This window comes from Aristolochia californica, unplaced genomic scaffold, assembly GCF_029961685.1.
Source record: "Aristolochia californica isolate CCGP_79_NKW_82.1479 unplaced genomic scaffold, dmAriCali1.0.hap1 SCAF_6, whole genome shotgun sequence".
NCBI classification, from domain to species: Eukaryota; Viridiplantae; Streptophyta; class Magnoliopsida; order Piperales; family Aristolochiaceae; genus Aristolochia; species Aristolochia californica.
In genome coordinates this window covers 9,513,573-9,532,073 of record NW_027182257.1, presented here as the reverse complement: position 1 = coordinate 9,532,073, position 18,501 = coordinate 9,513,573, and the positions used below count along the sequence as shown (strand labels likewise).

The 18,501-nt window shown below is 33.4% G+C and overlaps 1 protein-coding gene across 1 annotated transcript; it reads left to right on the top strand.

The window, feature by feature from the left end:
• The first annotated feature begins 2,410 nt into the window (after positions 1 to 2,410).
• LOC137935155 (probable glutamate carboxypeptidase AMP1) lies at positions 2,411 to 3,450 on the top strand. The gene is made up of 2 exons (XM_068779826.1): positions 2,411 to 3,010; positions 3,107 to 3,450. Exon 1 carries the CDS (start codon positions 2,411 to 2,413, stop codon positions 2,885 to 2,887), a length of 477 nt encoding a protein of 158 aa, XP_068635927.1. The 3' UTR covers positions 2,888 to 3,010; positions 3,107 to 3,450.
• Positions 3,451 to 18,501: the final 15,051 nt, after the last annotated feature.

Sequence of the window (18,501 nt, the reverse complement as noted above, 5' to 3'; positions counted from 1 at the left end):
AAGAAACCGAAGGACATATGGCGATTTTGATGGAGAGTAGAGCGTCTCAGGTAAATGTCCAAATCCAACAAATTTCGGCTAAACTTGATGAATTGTTGGGGGGAAAGAAAGCCCACTCCTCGAGAAGGAGGGAGGAGCCCTCCGGCTATGCAAGGCAACCACTTTGTGGGTCGAACATAACATGTTTTAAATGGCATAAGCTCGGGTTCTGGTGGTGGGACCATCCTGAGGTACACAAAGTTGTATTTTACGCTGTATAAGGGATCTGAGGACCCCTTAATTTGGTTATATAGGTGCAATAAATTTTTTTCTCATCAAAGAACAGCGGAAAATGACAAAGTACGGTTGGCCGCCTTCCACATGCTCGATGAAGAGAAACTATGGGGCCACCAACTAGAAATGAAGAACCTGCACATAGACTGGGACGAATTTAAAGATTTGTGCACAATTCGGTTTGGACCTCCGGCTCAAAGCAATCCGTTAGGGGATTTAGTATTTCTGCACCATACCGACACGATTGAGCAATATCAAAAGGCGTTCAGAGAGAAATTAGCCAGAGCCAGCAAGGTGGTTCGGGTAGATCAACAAGTAGGGTTATTTACTGCCAGCTTAACAGAGTCTCTCCGGTTAGAGGTGGAACTACTTGCTCCCTCTAATTTAGCCAGAGCAATGAACTTGGCCAGAACACTAGAGGCCAAACAAAAATTTCAGAACCGTAGGCCGACTTAGCAAAATATCAGGCCCACTGCTGGGACCACATCCACATCCACATGGGGCTCAAGTGCCTCTGCCAATCCCTCCCCAGCTCCCAAGCCCAGTCCGTCTCAACCAGCATTAATCAGAAAATTGACCAAGGCCGAGATGGAAGAAAGAAGATCACAAGGCTTATGCTATAATTGTGATGAAAAGTACACCTTTGGACATCAATGTCAGAAGTTATTTTGGTTAGAAGTAGATGATGATGAAGAGGAAGCTCCAGAGAGGCCCAACCAGTGGAAGAAGCATCTGAAATTTCTCTCCATGCCATTACTGGCCTCCAATCCACCAATACGATGCAACTTGGGGCTCTCGTTAATGAACAACCTCTCCTAAGTCTGGTTGACTCAGGAAGTACCCATAATTTTATAAGTCTCACGGTGGCACCGCAGTTACAACTTCAAGTACCGCCTCGTCCAGTCGCTTCAGTGTCATTGGCGAATGGATAAAAACATCCAAGCTATGGAATCAGCACCACCGTGATATTTTCCATTGAAGGTCACCAGTTTGAGACCGAATTTCTATTACCTCTCTAGTGGGATTTGAGATGGTTCTCGGAATTCAATGGCTCCGCACGTTAGGACCGATTGTGGGATTTTGCCGCTTTGACCATGAGTTTTAAGTTCGCAGGCCACCTCTTAACGTTCCAAGCGCGCAAGGCTGAAGTTAGTCTGGAATTGCACAACAAGTTGGACGCAAAGCATGACCATACTGTTGCCACTGAGAGGGCTTCCTTGAGCAGCAAACAGCAGCCATTCAAATTACGCCTCCACAGAAGGTGATCATCTCTGGACCGCCTGGTCCTCCCCAACCTTTACTTCCAAAGGCAATGGCCAATTCCACATCTGCCACTGAACTGCAAGTAACCACATATGATCCCATAAATGCAATATGCACAACAAAACATGGTACTAGTTCAGCATCTGAAGTTCCGATTCCAATAACTGGTTATCTGGAATTCATTACAGCACTGCTGCCTCAGACTACACTGGAAAATCAACACCACTTGTATACACCTTTTGAAATATGGGACCAAGCCCAGAATGCATCCAACGAAGCACCTCCTGAATCTGCGGCACAGGGGTTCTGCAGAGAGCCACTCGCAGTTGGCTTTGCTGTTACCTCTACGACCGATGGGGCATTGCTCAGCCAGATTCAGACTAGTGTGGGGTATCAGCACGCATGGAGCCGTCTTCCACTTGCTCCAGCAATGCCATTTCCCGGTCTCACACAAATCAGTGCTCTTACCACACAAAAGAACTATGTGGTCAACGAATCTGATGCTATGACATTCGCCATTCTGGTTGAGTGGGTGGCTGGAAAAGTGCCTACAGGATCTAACATCCTCTATGCCCTTGACTGTATTGATGTGCTAAGTTCAATTGCTGTTACTACCATTGTTCTTTGCAGCTTGAATTCTGAAGAGTTAGGCAGGCTTGGATCAACTGAATAGCTTAAGGAGAATCTTGAGAAGTTAAAATCTAAGGCTGTAGCCTACCTGAATGTTGATTGTGCTGTGAGGTGGACTTTTCCTAATAACGGCACCCATATTGACAGGTTTATTGAGGTCGACTCCGACTTTGCTGTTTTTGATCAACATGTTGGGGTTCCTTCTGTTGGTTTGTATTATGAACAAGATTTTCCAGTCTATCAAATGGCATTTGACACTTTTGAATGGATGCCGAAATCAGAAAATCCATTGTTTCACCATCCTGTGGCAGTTGCAGAAATTTGGGGACTTTTAACTCTTCACTTGGCGGATAGTTCAATTTTACCTTTCAATTATCTTTCCTATGCAGCGCAATTGCAGGAACATAGGCAGCAGCTGAGTTCAAACTTGGAGTGTGGAATTTCTTTATATCCCATAGATATGGCCTTTGAGGACGTGGTAGGTGCAGCACATGAAACAGAGACGAAGGCTTCCACTCTAGGACAGCGACAGGCATTGTCTGATTTCTCTGAGCTGAGCACACGGCTGCTTAATGACCAGATGCTGCTTTCTGCTAGAGGCTTTGTGGATGCAGATGACCTCAACGGACGATTGTGGTTCAAGCACTTGATTTACGGTCCTCCTGGTGACTCTAACAGTGATCTTTCTCTCTTCCCTGGAATACCTGATGCCCAATCTTAAGCCACGAAGATGTCAAACCGAGAAAGGCCAACAACACTTGAACACGCCATTTGGAGGGTTGCCAGCGCCTGTTAGGGGGCAGCCATTTCTCTCAGGGGCAATATCCCATGACCCAGCACTTGGGTGGTGTACCGAAATTTTGCTTTCTATCAGTTGTTCATGATTTTCAGTTCAGAAAGTTAGATAAAAAAAACTACTTGTTTTGTTTCCTCCTTGCAGGTGGAACCTACGGATCCCGGTGATACTTTCGAGCTCGAGGACAAGCTCATTTTCCAGGAGGGGAGTGATGTTCCCGGTGATACTTTCGAGCTCGAGGACAAACTCGTTTTCCAGGAGGGGAGTGATGTTGTGGACTCCATAGTACATAAAGTAGTCCAGAGGCAACGCGGACGAGTCAGGACTCAGTGGAGTAGTTCAGTAACTTATCCAGTTTAGGTCATTTGAATTGATTATTGTTAAACACGTAGGCCGTCTGATGGCAGAATTGTAATAATTGAAACTATTGCTCGAGCCTTGATTTATTAGGCGTCGGGAAGGAATGGAAAGAGAAAGAAGAAACTTTCACGGGATCTGCGTTCTCCTTCAATGAACCAGGGTCGGTGTTCCCCTAGAACCCACGGTGTTGACCCCCATCGACGAGTCTAAATCCCCATTCCGGTAACCCTTTCTCATTTCCCCCTTCTGTAATCTATTTCCAACCATCGTACTTCCCTAATCGACAATATAGGTCGACCAGAGACGTCTCGGTGACAAGTCTCTGTTCCAGAAACGCAAGGCGAGTTCTCCCTTTGATGTGTAACTCGATCAATGGTCTGGGACCACAACATTATTCATAACAGGCTATTTTTTTTAAGAAATAACTTATGGATTGTGAGTCAACACTATGTTAAAAATCCCCTGCTTCCCCATTTTCCTGATAATTGCGAAACCTAATATATAAAAACTAGAAAGATTTTGCAATCCCTAAAAATTATGGACACTTTTTTGAATTATCTCTCTCTACATATGTGCATTTCCATCTTAGATGTATACTTTTTTCTTGAATAAAAACCTGAGTTTTCCCTTTTCCTTTTATCTCATAAACAAAGAGATAAAAAGGCTAATAGATCACAACAAAATGAAAATTTTAGTGTTTAAGTATGCAAAAAATTGAAAATAACAACACATGTTAGTAAAAAAAAATTATTCACACACCACAATTGAAGACAAAAGTTTTGATATCCAAGTTTGGGAAATTCCACTAGTTCAACCATAAAAGCTTGGAATTTTATAAGAAAGAGATTTCTAATTGATCCTACACATGTTTTCAATTTGGATACTCATGCTTGAAACATGTTAAAAATGTAAATGACTTATGGGATCCAAACCTCTTTCAATTCGGATATTTACTCAAGTCAAACAAGCCATTATTTTGCCCATATACAAAAAAGTTGACCTAACAATCATATACGATTGTAAAGTGATTTATCAGTCAATCATGAGTAAGGGGCTATATTTTTGTAAGAAATGACTTATGGATTGGTAGTCAACACTAAAATAAAAATCCCCCGCCTCCCCCTTTTCTCGATGATTGCGAAACCTAATATATAAAAACTAGAAAGAGTTTGCAATCCCTTAAAATTATGAACACTTTTTGGAATTATCTCTCTCTACATTTGTGCATTTCCATTTTAGATGTCTACTTTTTTCTTAAATCAAAACTTCAGTTTTCAATTTTCCCTTTATCTCGTAAATAAAGAGATAAAAAGGCAAGTAGATCACAACAAAATCAAAATTTTAGAGTTTATTTATGCAAAAAAATTAAAACAACAATGAATGTAAGTAAAGAAAACTTATTCACACACCACAAATGAACACAAAAGTTTGGTTATCCAAGTTTTGGATATTCCACTAGTTTGACCCTAATAGCTTGGAATTTTATAAGAAATAGATTTTTAATTGATCCTATACATGTTTTAAATATGGATATGCATGCTTGAAACATGTTAAAGATGCAAATGACCTATGTGAACCAAACCTCATTAAATTCTCAAGTGAACGTGCAGTGGGATATTTACCTGAGTCAAACAAGCCATTATCTTGCCCATTTAAAAAAAAAAGTTGACCTAACAATCATAGATGATTGTGAAGTGATTTATCAGTCAATCATGTGCAACGGGCTATATTTTTGTCAAAAAAGACTTATGCCTCTCCCCCTTTTTTCGACGATTGCGAAACCTAATATATAAAAACTAGAAAGAGTTAGCAATCCCTAAAATTTTCTGGTACTTTTTGGAATTATCACTCTCAACATTTGTGCATTTGCATTTTAGATGTATACTTTTTTCTTAAATCAAAACCTAAGTTTTCACTTTTCCCTTTATCTCATAAACAAAGAGATAAAAAAGGCAAATAGATCACAACAAAATGAAAATGTTAGAGTTGATGTATGCAAAAAATTTAAAACAACAACAAATGTAAGTAAAGAAAATTTGTTCACACACCCAAATGAACACAAAAGTTTTGATATCCAAGTTTGGGAAATTCTACTAGTTAAACCCTAATAGCTTGGAATTTTATAAGAAAGAGATTTCTAATTGCTCCTATACATGTTTTAAATATGGATATGCATGCTTGAAACATGTTAAAATGCAAATGACCTATGGGATCGAAACCTCAATAAATTTTTAATTGAAAGTGTGGTGGGATATTTATCCGAGTAACGCAAGCCATTATTTTGCCCGTTTAAAAAAATGTTGACCTAACAATCACAGATGATTGTAAAGTGATTTATCGATCAATCATGTGTAACGCGCTATATTTTTGTAAGAATGTCTTATGGATTGGGAGTCAACACTCAATTAAAAATCCCCGCCTCCCCCTTTTCCCGACAATTGCAAAACCTAATTTATAAAAACTAGAAAGACTTTTCAATCCCTAAAAATTACGGACACTTTTTGGAATTTACTCTCTCTACATTTGTGCATTTCCATTTTAGATGTATATTTGTTCTTAAATCAAAACTTGAGTTTTCACTTTTTCCTTTATCTCATAAACAAAGAGATAAAAAAGGCAAATAGATCACAACAAAATCAAAATTTTAAGTTTATGTATACAAAAAATGGAAAATAATAATGAATATAAGTAAAGAAAATTTATTCACACACCACAAATGAACATAAGGTTTTGATATCCAAGTTTGGGAAATTCCACTAGTTCAACCCTCATAGTTTGGAATTTATAAGAAAGAGATTTCTAATTGATCCTATGCATGCTTTAAATATGGATATGCATGTTTGACACATGTTAAAGATGCAGATGACCTATGGGATCCAAACCTCATTAAATTCTCAAGTGAAAGTTTGGTGGGATATTTACCCAAATCAAACATGCCATTAATTTGCCAATTTATCAAGAAGTTGAACTAACAATCATAGATGATTTTAAAGTGATGGATCGGTGAATCATGCGTAACAGGCTATATTTGTGTTAGAAATGACTTATGGATTGGCAATCAACACTTAGTTTAAAATGCCCCTCCTGCCCCTTTTTCGAACGATTACGAAACCGAATATATAAAAAGTAGAAAGAGTTTGCAATTCCTAAAAATTATGGACACTTTTTTGAATTATCTCTCTCTACATTTGTGCATTTCCATTTTAGATGTATACTTTTTTTCTTAAATCAAAACCTGAGTTTTCACTTTTCCCTTTATCCCGTAAACAAAGAGAAAAAAAGGCAAATAGATCACAAAAAAATGAAAATTATAGAGTTTATGTATGTAAAAAATTTAAAATAACAACAAATGTAAGTAAAGAAAATTTATTCACACACCACAATTAAAGACAAAAGTTTTGATATCCAAGTTTTGGAAATTCCACTAGTTCAACCCTAGTACCTTGGAATTTTATAAGAAAGAGATTTCTAATTGATCCTACACAAGTTTTAAATATGGATATGCATGCTTGAAACATGTTAAAGATACAAATGATCTATGGGATCCAAACCTCGTTAAATTTTCAAGTGAATGTGCGGTGGGATATTTACTCGAGTCAAACAAGCCATTATTTTGCCCATTGAAGAAAAAACTGACCTAATAACCATAGATGATTCTCAAGTGATTTATCGGTCAATCATGTGTAACAAGCTATATTTTTTAAAAAATGACTTATGGATTGGGAGTCAACACTCAGTCAAACCCTCCCCCCCCCCCCCCCCCCCTTTCTAGACAATTTCAAAACCTAATATATAAAATCTTGAAAGAGTTCGCAATCCCTAAAAATTATGGACAGTTTTTGGAATTATCTCTCTCTAATTTTGTGTATTTCCATTTTAGATATATACATTTTCCAAAATCAAAACTTGAGTTTTCACTTTTCCTTTTATCTCGTAAACAAAGACATAAACAGCTAAATAGATCACAACAAAATGAAAAATTTTGAGTTTATATATGCAAAATATTTAAAACAGCCAGAAATGTAAGTAAAGAAAATTTATTCACACAATATAATGAAGACAAAAGTGTTGATATGCAAGTTTGGGAAATTCCACTAGTTCAACCGTAATTGCTTGGAATTTTATAAGAAAGAAATTTCTAATTCATCCAACACATGTTTTAAATATAGATATGTATGCTTGAAGCATGTTAAAGATGAAAATGACCTGTGGGATCCAAACCTCATTAAATTTTCAAGTGAACATCCGGTGGGATATTTACCTGAGTCAAACAAGCAAATATTTTTCCCTTTTAAAAAAAAAGGTGACCAAAAAATCATAGATGATTTTAAAGTGATTTATCGGTCAATCATGCGTAACGGGCAATATTTTTGTCAGAAATGACTTATGGATTGGGAGTCAACACTCAGTTAAAAATCCACCACCTCTCCCTTTTTTCCGAAGAATGCGAAATCTAATATATAAAAACATGAAAGAGTTTGCAATCCATAAAAAATACAAACACTTTTTCAAATTATCTCTCCCTACAATTGTGCATTTCCATTTTAGATGTATACTTTTTTCTTGAATCAAAACTGGAGTTTTTCAGTTTTTCCTTTATCTCGTAAACCAAGAGATAAAAAGGTATATAGATCACAACAAAATGAAAATTTTAGAGTTTTTGAATGCAAAAAATTTAAAACAACAACAAATGTAAGTAAAGAAAATTTATTCACACAGCACAAATGAACTCAAAAGTTTTGATATCCAAATTTGGGAAATTCCACAAGTTCAACTCTAATAGCATGTAATTTTAAAAGAAAGAGATTTCTAATTTCTCCTACAAATGTTTTAAATATGGATATGCATGCTTGAAATATTTTAAAGATGCAAATGACCTATGGGATCCACACCTCATTAAATTCGTAAGTGAACATGCGGTGGGCTATTTACCCGAGTCAAACAAACCATTATTTTGTCCATTTACAAGAAAACTGACTTAACAATCATAGATAATTTTAAAGTGATTTATCGCTCAAACATGCGTAAGGGGCTATATTTTTGTAAGAAATGACTTATGGATTGGTAGTCAACACTGAAATAAAAATCCCCCGCCTCGCCCTTTTCTTGATGATTGTGAAACCTAATATATAAAAACTAGAAAGAATTTGCAATCCCTTAAAATTAAGAACATATTTTGGAATTATCTCTTTCTACATTTGAGCATTTCCATTTTAGATGTCTAGTTTTTTATTAAATCAAACTTGAGTTTTCACTTTTTTCTTTATCTTGTAAATAAAGACATAAAAAGGCATGTAGATCACAATAAAATGAAAATATTAGAGTTTATGTATTAAAAAAAATTTAAAACAACAACAAATGTAAGTAAAGAAAATTTATTCACACAATACAAATGAACGCAAAAGTTTTTATATCCAAGTTTGGGAAATTCCACTTCTTCAACCCTAATAGCTTGGAATTTTATAAGAAAGAAATTTCTAATTGATCTTACACTTGCTTTAAATATGGATATGCATGCTTGAAACATATTAAAGATGCAAATGACCTATGGGATCCAAACCTCATTAAATTCTCAAGTGAACGTGCAGTGGGATATGTACCCAAGTCAAACAAGCCATTATTTTGCCTATTTTAAAAAAAAGCTAACCTAATAATCATAGATGACTGTGAAGTGATTTATCGGTCAATCATGCATAACCGGCTATATTTTTATAAGAAATGACTTATGCTCCCCCTTTTTCCCAATGATTGCGAAACCAAATATATAAAAACTAGAAAGAGTTTGCAATCACTAAAAATTTATGGCACTTTTTGGAATTATCACTCTTTACATTCGTGCATTTCCATTTTAGTTGTATACTTTTGTCTTAAATCAAAACCTGGGATTTCACTTTTCCTTTTATCTCGTAAACAAAGACATAAAAAGGCAAATAGATCACAAAAAAATAAAAATTTTAGAGTTTATAAATGCAAAAATTTAAAATAACAAGAAATTAAAGTAAAGAAAATTTATTCACACAATAGAAATGAAGACAAAAGTTTTGATTTCAAAGTTTGGGAAATACCACTAGTTCAACCCTAATAGCTTGGAATTTTGTAAGAAAGAGATTTCTAATTAATCCTACACTTGTTTTAAATATGGATATGCATGCTTGAAAAGTGTTAAATATCAGAATGACCTATGGGATCCAAACCTCATTAAATTCTCAAGTGAACGTGGGGTGGGATATTTACCCGAGTCAAACAATCCAATATTTTTCACATTTAAAAAAAGCTGACCTAACAATCATAGATGACTTTAAAGTGATTTATCGGTCACTCATGCGTAACGGGCTATATTTTTTAAAGAAATGACTTATGGACGGGGGAGTCAACACTCAGTTAAAAATCCTCCACCTCCCCTTTTCCTGACATGAAGCCTAATATATGAAAAACTAGAAAGAGTTTGCAATCCCTAGAAATTATGGGAACTTTTTGGTATTTTCTCTCTCTACATTTGTGCATTTCCATTTTAGATGTATATTTTTTTTCTTAAATCAAAACGTGAGTTTTCATTTTTCCTTTTATCTCGTAAACAAAGACATAAAAAGGTAAATATATCACAACAAAATGAAAATTTTAGAGTTTATATATGCAAAATATTTATAACAAATAGAAATGTAAGTTAAAAAAAATTATTCACACAATACAAATGAAGACAAGTTTTGATATGCAAGTTTGGGAAATTCCACTAGTTCAACCCTAATAGCTTGGTATTTTATAAGAAAGAGATTTCTAATTGACCCAACACATGTTTTAAATATGGATATGTATGCTTGAAGCATGTTAAAGATGCAAATGACCTAAGGGATCCAAACGTCATTAAATTCTCCTGTGAACATGCGTTGGGATATTTACCAGAGTCAAACAAACCAATATTTTGCCCATTTAAAAAAAAAGCTGACCAAACAATCATAGATGATTTTAAAGTGATTTATCGGTCAATCATGCGTAATAGGCAATATTTTTGTCAGAAATGACTTATGGATTGGGAGTCAACACTCAGTTAAAAATTCCCCACCTCCCCCTTTTCCCGACGATTGCGAAACCTAATTTATAAAAAATTGAAAGAGTTTGCAATCCATAAAAATTTCAGGCACTTTTTCAAATTATCTCTCTCTACAATTGTGCATTTCCATTTTAGATGTACACTTTTTTCTAAAATCAAAACCGGAGTTTGCAGTTTTTTATTTTTCTCGTAAACAAAGAGATAAAAAGGCAAATAGATCACAACAAAATGTAAAATTTAGAGCTCATGTATTGAAAAAATTTAAAACAACAACAAATGTAAGTAAAGAAAATTTATTCACACACCACAAATGAATTCAAAAGTTTTGATATCCAAGTTTGGAAAATTCCACGAGTTCAACCCTAATAGCATGGAATTTTAAAAGAAAGAGATTTCTAATTGCTCCGACACATGTTTTAAATATGGATATGCATACTTGAAATATGTTAAAGATGCAATTGACCTAAGGGATCGAAACCTCATTAAATTCTCAATTGAACGTGCGGTGGGATATTTGTCTGAGTAACAAGCCATTATTTTGCTCATTTACAAGAAAGTTGACTTAAAAATCATAGATAATTGTAACGTGATTTATCGGTCAATCAACCATAACGGGCTATACTTTTTGTAAAAAATGTCCTATGGATTGGGAGTCAACACCCAGTTAAAAATCGCCCACCTCCCCCTTTTCCCGATGATTGCAAAAGCTTATATATAAAAGCAAGAAAGAGTTTGCAATCCCTAAAAATATTGTGCATTTTTTCGAATTATCTCTCTCTACATTTTTGCATTTCCATTTTAAATGTATTCTTTTTTCATAAATCAAAACATGAGTTTTGACTTTTTCGTTTATCTCGTAAACATAGAGATAAAATGGCAAATAGATCTCAACAAAATGAAAATTTTAGAGTTTATGTATGCAAAAACTTTTAAACAACAACAAATGTAAGAAAAGAAAACTTATTCACACACTACATATGAATACAAAACTTTTGATATCCAAGATTGGGAAGTTCCACTAGTTCAACCCTAATAGCATGGAATTTTAAAAGAAAGATATTTTTAATTGATCCTACACATGTTTTAAATATGGATATGCATGCTTAAAACAAGTGAAATATGCAACTAACCTATTGTATCCAAACCTCATTAAATTCGCAAGTGAACGTGCGGTGGGATATTTATCCGAGTCAAACAAGCCATTATTTTCCCCATTTACAAGAAAGCTGACCTAACAATCATAGATAATTGTAAAGTGATTTATCGGTCAATCATGCGTAAGGGGCTATATTTTTGTGAGAAATGACTTATGGATTGGTAGTCAACACTAAAATAAAAATCCCCGCCTCCCCCTTTTCCCGATGATTGCGAAACCTAATATATAAATACTAGAAAGAATTTGCAATCCATTAAAATTAAGGACACTTTTTGTAATTATCACTATCTACATTTGAGCATTTCCATTTTAGATGTCTAGTTTTTTCTTACATCAAACTTTTTCCTTTATCTTGTAAATAAAGAGATAAAAAGGCAAGTAGATCACAACAAAATAAAAATTTTAGAGTTTATGTATGAAAAAAAATTTAAAACAACAACAAATGTAAGTAAAGATAATTTATTCACATAATACAAATGAACGCAAAAGTTTTTATATCCAAGTTTGGGAAATTCCACTAGTTCAACCCTCGTAGCTTGGAATTTTATAAGAAAGAAATTTCTAATTGATCTTACACTTGCTTTAAATATGGATATGCATGCTTGAAACATATTAAAGATGAAAATGACCTATGGGATCCAAACCTCGTTAATTTCTCAAGTGAATGTACGGTGGGATATGTACCCGAGTCAAACAAGCCATTATTTTGCCCATTTAAAAAACAACTGACCTAACAATCATAGATGATTGTGAAGTGATTTATTAGTCAATCATGCGTAACGGGCTATATTTTTGGAAGAAATGACTTATGCTCCCCCTTTTTCCCGACGATTGCGAAACCTAATATATAAAAACTAGAAAGAGTTTTTAATCACTAAAAATTTCTGGCACTTTTTGGAATTATCACTCTCTACATTTGTGCATTTTCATTTTAGTTGTATACTTTTTTCTTAAATCAAAACCGGGGATTTCACTTTTCCTTGTATCTCATAAACCAAGACATGAAAAGGCAAAAAGATCACAACAAAATGAAAATTTTAGAGTTTATATATGCAAAAAATTTAAACAACAACAAATTAGAGTAAAGAAAATTTATTGACACAATACAAATGAAGACAAAAGTTTTGATTTCCATGTTTGGGAAATACCACTAGTTCAACCCTAATAGCTTGGAATTTTATAAGATAGAGATTTCTAATTGATCCTACACATGTTTTAAATATGGATATACATGTTTGAAAAGTGTTAAAGATTAGAATGACCTATGGGATCCAAACCTCATTAAATTCTCAAGTAAATGTGTGGTGGGATATTTACCCGAGTCAAACAAGCCAATATTTTTCACATTTAAAAAAGCTGACCTAACATTCATAGATGACTTTAAAGTGATTTATTGGTCACTCATGCGTAACGAGCTATCTTTTTTAAAGAAATGACTTATGGATGGGGAGTCAACATTCAGTTAAAAAGCCCCCACCTCCCCCTTTTCCTGATGATTGCGAATCATAATATATGAAAAACTAGAAAGAGTTTGCAATCCCTAGAAATTACGGGAACTTTTTGGAATTTTCTCTCTCTACATTTGTGCATTTTAATTTTAGTTGTATATTATTTTCTTAAATCTAAACCTGAGTTTTCACTTTTCCTTTTATCTCGTAAACAAAGACATAAAAAGGTAAATAGAACACAACAAAATGAAAATTTTAGAGTTTATATATGCAAAATATTTAAAACAACCAGAAATGTAAGTAAAGAAAATTTATTCACACAATACAAGTGAAGACAAAAGTTTTGATATGCAAGTTTGGGAAATTCCACTAGTTCAACCCTAATAGTTAGGTATTTTATAAGAAAGAGATTTCTAATTGATCCAACACATGTTTTAAATATGGATATGTATGCTTGGAACATGTTAAAGATGCAAATGACCGATGGGATCCAAACCTCATTAAATTCTCCAAGGAACATGCGGTGGGATATTTACCTGAGTCAAACAAACCAATTTTGCCTATTTAAAAAAAAAAGCTGACCAAACAATCATAGATGATTTTAAAGTGATTTATCGGTCATCCATGTGTAACGGGCAATATTTTTATCAGAAATGACATATGGATTGGGAGTCAACACACAGTTAAAAATCCCCCACCTCCCCCTATTCCCGACGAATGCTAAACCTAATATATAAAAACATGAAAGAGTTTGCAATCCATAAAAATTACAAGCACTTTTTCAAATTATCTCTCTCTACAATTGAGCATTTCCATTTTAGATGTAGACCTTTTTCTAAAATCAAAACCAGAGTTTTCAGTTTTTCCTTTATCTCGTAAACAAAGAGATAAAAAGGCAAATAGATCACAACAAAATGAAAATTTTAGAATTTATGTATGCAAAAAATTTAAAACAACAACAAATGTAAGTAAAGAAAATTTATTCACACACTACAAAGAAACTCAAAAGTTTTGATATCCGAGTTTGGGAAATTCCACGAGTTCAACCCTAATAGCATGGAATTTTAAAAGAAAGAGATTTCTAATTGCTCCTTCACAAGTTTTAAAAATGGATATGCATGCTTGAAATATGTTAAAGATGTTAATTACCTATGGGATCAAAACCTCATTAAATTCTCAATTGAACTTCCGGTGGGATATTTGTCCAAGTAAAAAAAGCCATTATTTTGCCCATTTACAAGAAAGCTAACCTAACAATTATAGATAATTGTAAAGTGATTTATCGGTCAATCATGTGTAACGGGCTATATTTTTTTAAAAAATGTCCTATGGATTGGGAGTCAACACTCATTAAAAATCCCCCACCTCCCCCTTTTCCCGATGATTGCGAAACCTAATATATAAAAATAAGAAAGAGTTTGCAATCCCTAAAAATTATGTGCACTTTTTTGAATTATCTCTCCCTACATTTTTGCATTTCCATTTTTGATGTATTCTTTTTTCATAAATCAAAACCTGAGTTTTGACTTTTCCGTTTATCTCGTAAACAAAGAGATAAAATGGCAAATAGATCACAACAAAATGAAAATTTTAGAGTTTATGTATGCAAAAAATTTAAAACTACAACAAATGTAAGAAAAGAAAATTTATTCACACACTACAAATGAACACAAAAGTTTTGATATCCAAGTTTGGGAAATTCCACTAGTTCAACCGTAATAGCATGGAATTTTAAAAGAAAGATATTTCTAATTGATCCTACACATGTTTTAAATATGGATATGCATGCTTGAAAAAAGTTAAATATGCAAATGACCTATGTGATCGAAACCTTATTAAATTAGCAAGTGAACATGCCGTAGGATATTTACCTGAGTCAAACAAGCCATTATTTTGTCCATTTACAAGAAAGTTGATCTAACAATCATAGATAATTGTAAAGTGATTTATCGATAAATCATGCGTAAGGGGCTCTATTTTTGTAAGAAATGACTTATGGATTGGGAGTCAACACTGAAATAAAAATCCTTCGCCTCCCCCTTTTCTCGATGATTGCAAAACCTAATATATAAAAAAAAAAGAATTTGCAATCCCTTAAAATTATGAATATTTTTTGGAATTATCTCTATCTACATTTGAGCATTTCCATTTTAGATGTCTAGTTTTTTCTTAAATCAAACTTGAGATTTAATTTTTTCCTTTATCTTGTAAATAAAGAGATAAAAGGGCAAGTAGACCACAACAAAATGAAAATTTTAGAGTTTATGTACAATTTTTTTTAAATAACAACAAATGTAAGTAAAGAAAATTTATTCACACAATAAAAATGAACGCAAAAGTTTTTATATCCAAGTTTGGGAAATTTCACTAGTTCAACCCTCATAGCTTGGAATTTTATAAGAAAGAAATTTCTAATTGATCTTACACCTGCTTTAAATATGGATATGCATGCTTGAAACATATTAAATATGCAAAAGACCTATGGGATCCAAACCTCGTTAAATTCTCAAGTGAACGTGCGGTGGGATATGTACCCAAGTCAAACAAGCCATTATTTTGCCCATTTAAAAAAAAGCTGACCTAACAATCACAGATGACTGTGAAGTGATTTTTCGGTCAGTCATGCGTAATGGGATATATTTTTTTAAGAAATGACTTAGGCTCCCGCTTTTTCCCGACGATTGCGAAACCTAATATATAAAAACTAGAAAGAGTTTGCAATCACTAAAAATTTCTGGCACTTTTTGAAATTATCACTCTCTACATTTGTGCATTTTCATTTTAGTTGTATACGTTTTTCTTAAATCAAAACCCGGGATTTCACTTCACCTTTTATCTCGTAAACAAATACTTAAAAAGGTAAATAGATCACAAAAATAAGAAAATTTTAGAGTTTATATTTGCAAAATATTTAAAACAACCAGAAATGTTAGTAAAGAAAATTTATTCACACAATACAAATGAAGACAAAAGTTTTGATATGCAAGTTTGGGAAATTCCACTAGTTCAACCCTAATAGCTTGGAATTTTATAAGAAAGAGATTTCTAATTGATCCAACACATGTTTTAACTATGGATATGTATGCTTGAAGCATGTTAAAGATGCAAATGACCTATGGGATCCAAACCTCATTAAATTCTTTAGTGAACATGCAATGGGATATTTACCTGAGTTAAACAAGCCAATATTTTGCCCATTTAAAAATAAAAGCTGACCAAACAATCATAGATGATTTTAAAGTGATTTATCGGTCAATCATACATAACGGGCAATATTTTTGTCAGAAATTACTTATGGATTGGGAGTCAACACTCAGTTAAAAATCCCCCACCTCCCCCTTTTCTTGACTATTGTGAAACCTAATATATAAAAACATGAAAGAGTTTACAATCCATAAAAATTACAGGCACTTTTCCAAATTATCTCTCTGTACAATTGTGCTTTTCCATTTTAGATGTATAGTTTTTTCTTAAATCAAAACCGGAGTTTTTAGTTTTTCCTTTTATCTCGTAAACAAAGACATAAAGAGGTAAATAGATCACAACAAAATGAAAATTTTAGAGTTTATATATGCAAAATATTTAAAACAACCAGAAATGTAAGTAAAGAGAATTTATTCACACAATACAAATGAAGACAAAAGTTTTGGTAAGCAAGTTTGGGAAATTCCACTAGTTCAAACCGAATAGATAGGGATTTTATAAGAAAGCAAATTCAAATTGATCCTACACATGTTTTAAAGAAGGATATGCATGCTTGAAACATGTTAAAGATGCAAATGACTGATGGGATACAAACCTCATTAAATTCTCAAGTGAACGTACGGTGGAATATTTACCCCAGTCAAACAAGCCATTATTTTGCCCATTTACAAAATAGTTGACCAAACAATCATAGATGAATTTAAAGTGATTTATCGGTCAATCATGCATAACACGCAGTATTTTTGTGAGAAATGACTTATGGATTGGGAGTACTTTTCCCTACGATTGCGAAACCCAATATGCTAACACTCGAAAGAGTTTACAATCCCTAAAAATAACAAACACTTTTTCGAAATATCTCTCTCTACATTTGTGCATTTCCATTTTAGATGTATACTTTTTTCTTAAATCAAAACTTGTGTTTTCACTTTTCCCTTTTCTCGTAAAAAAAGAGATAAAAAGGCAAATATATCACAAAAAAATAAAATATTTCGAATTTATGTATGCAAAAAATTTTAAACAACAAAAATGTAAATAAAGAAAATTTATTCACACACTACAAATTAATACAAAAGTTTTGATATCCAAGTTTGGAAAATTCCACTAGTTCAACCCAAATAGCTTGGAATTATATAAGAAAGAGATTTGAAAATGTTCCTACTCATGTTTTGAATATGGATATGGATGCTTGAAACATGTTAAAGGTGCAAATGACCTCTGGAATCCATACCTCATTAAATTCTCAAGTGAATGTGCGGTAAGATATTTACCCGAGTCAAACAAGCCATTACTTTGCCCATATACAAAAAAGCTGACCTAATATTAATTGATGATTGTAAAGTGATTTATCGGTCAATCATACGTAACGGGCTATATTTTTGTAAGAAATGACTTATGGATTGGGTGTCAACCCTCCTCCCCCTTTTCCCGATGATAGCGAAACCTAATATATAAAAACTTGAAAGATTTTGTAATCCCTAAAAATTGCGGACACTTTTTGGAATTATCTCTCTCTTCATTTGTGCATTTCCTTTTTAGATGTATAATTTTTTCTTAATTCCAAACTTGAGTTTTCAATTTTCCCTTTATCTAGTAAACAAAGAGATAAAAGGCAAATGGATCACAACGAACTAAAAAATTTTGAATTTATGTGTGCAAAAAATTTAAATCAACAACAAACGTATGTACAAAAAATATATTCACGCACAACAATTGAACACAAAATTTTGATATCCGAGTTTGGGAAATTCCTCTAGTTCAACCCTAATAGATTGGAATTTTTTAAAAAAGAGATTTCTAATTGACCCTACACATGTTTTAAATATGGAAATGCATGCTTGAAACATGTTAAAGATGCAAATGACCTATGGGATCCAAACCACATTAAATTCTTAAGTGACCGTGAGGTGGGATATTTACCTGAGTCAAACAAGCTATTATTTTTCCCATTTACAAAAAAGCTTACCTAACAATCATAGTTGAATGTAAAGTGATTTATTGGTTAATCATGCCTAATGAGCTATATTTTTAGTAAGAAATGACTTATGGATTGGGAATCAAAGCTCAGTTAAAAATCCCCCGCCTCGCCCTTTTCCTGACGATAGCGAAACCTAATTTATAAAAACTAGAAAGAGTTTGCAATCCCTAAAAAGTAATCACAGTTTTTGGATTTATCTCTCTCTACATTTGTGCATTTCCATTTTAGATGTATATTTTTTTCTTAAACCAAACTTGAATTTTCACTTTTCCCTTGATCTCATAAACAACGAGATAAAAAGGCAAATAGATCACAACTGTATGAAAATTTTAGAGTTTATGTATG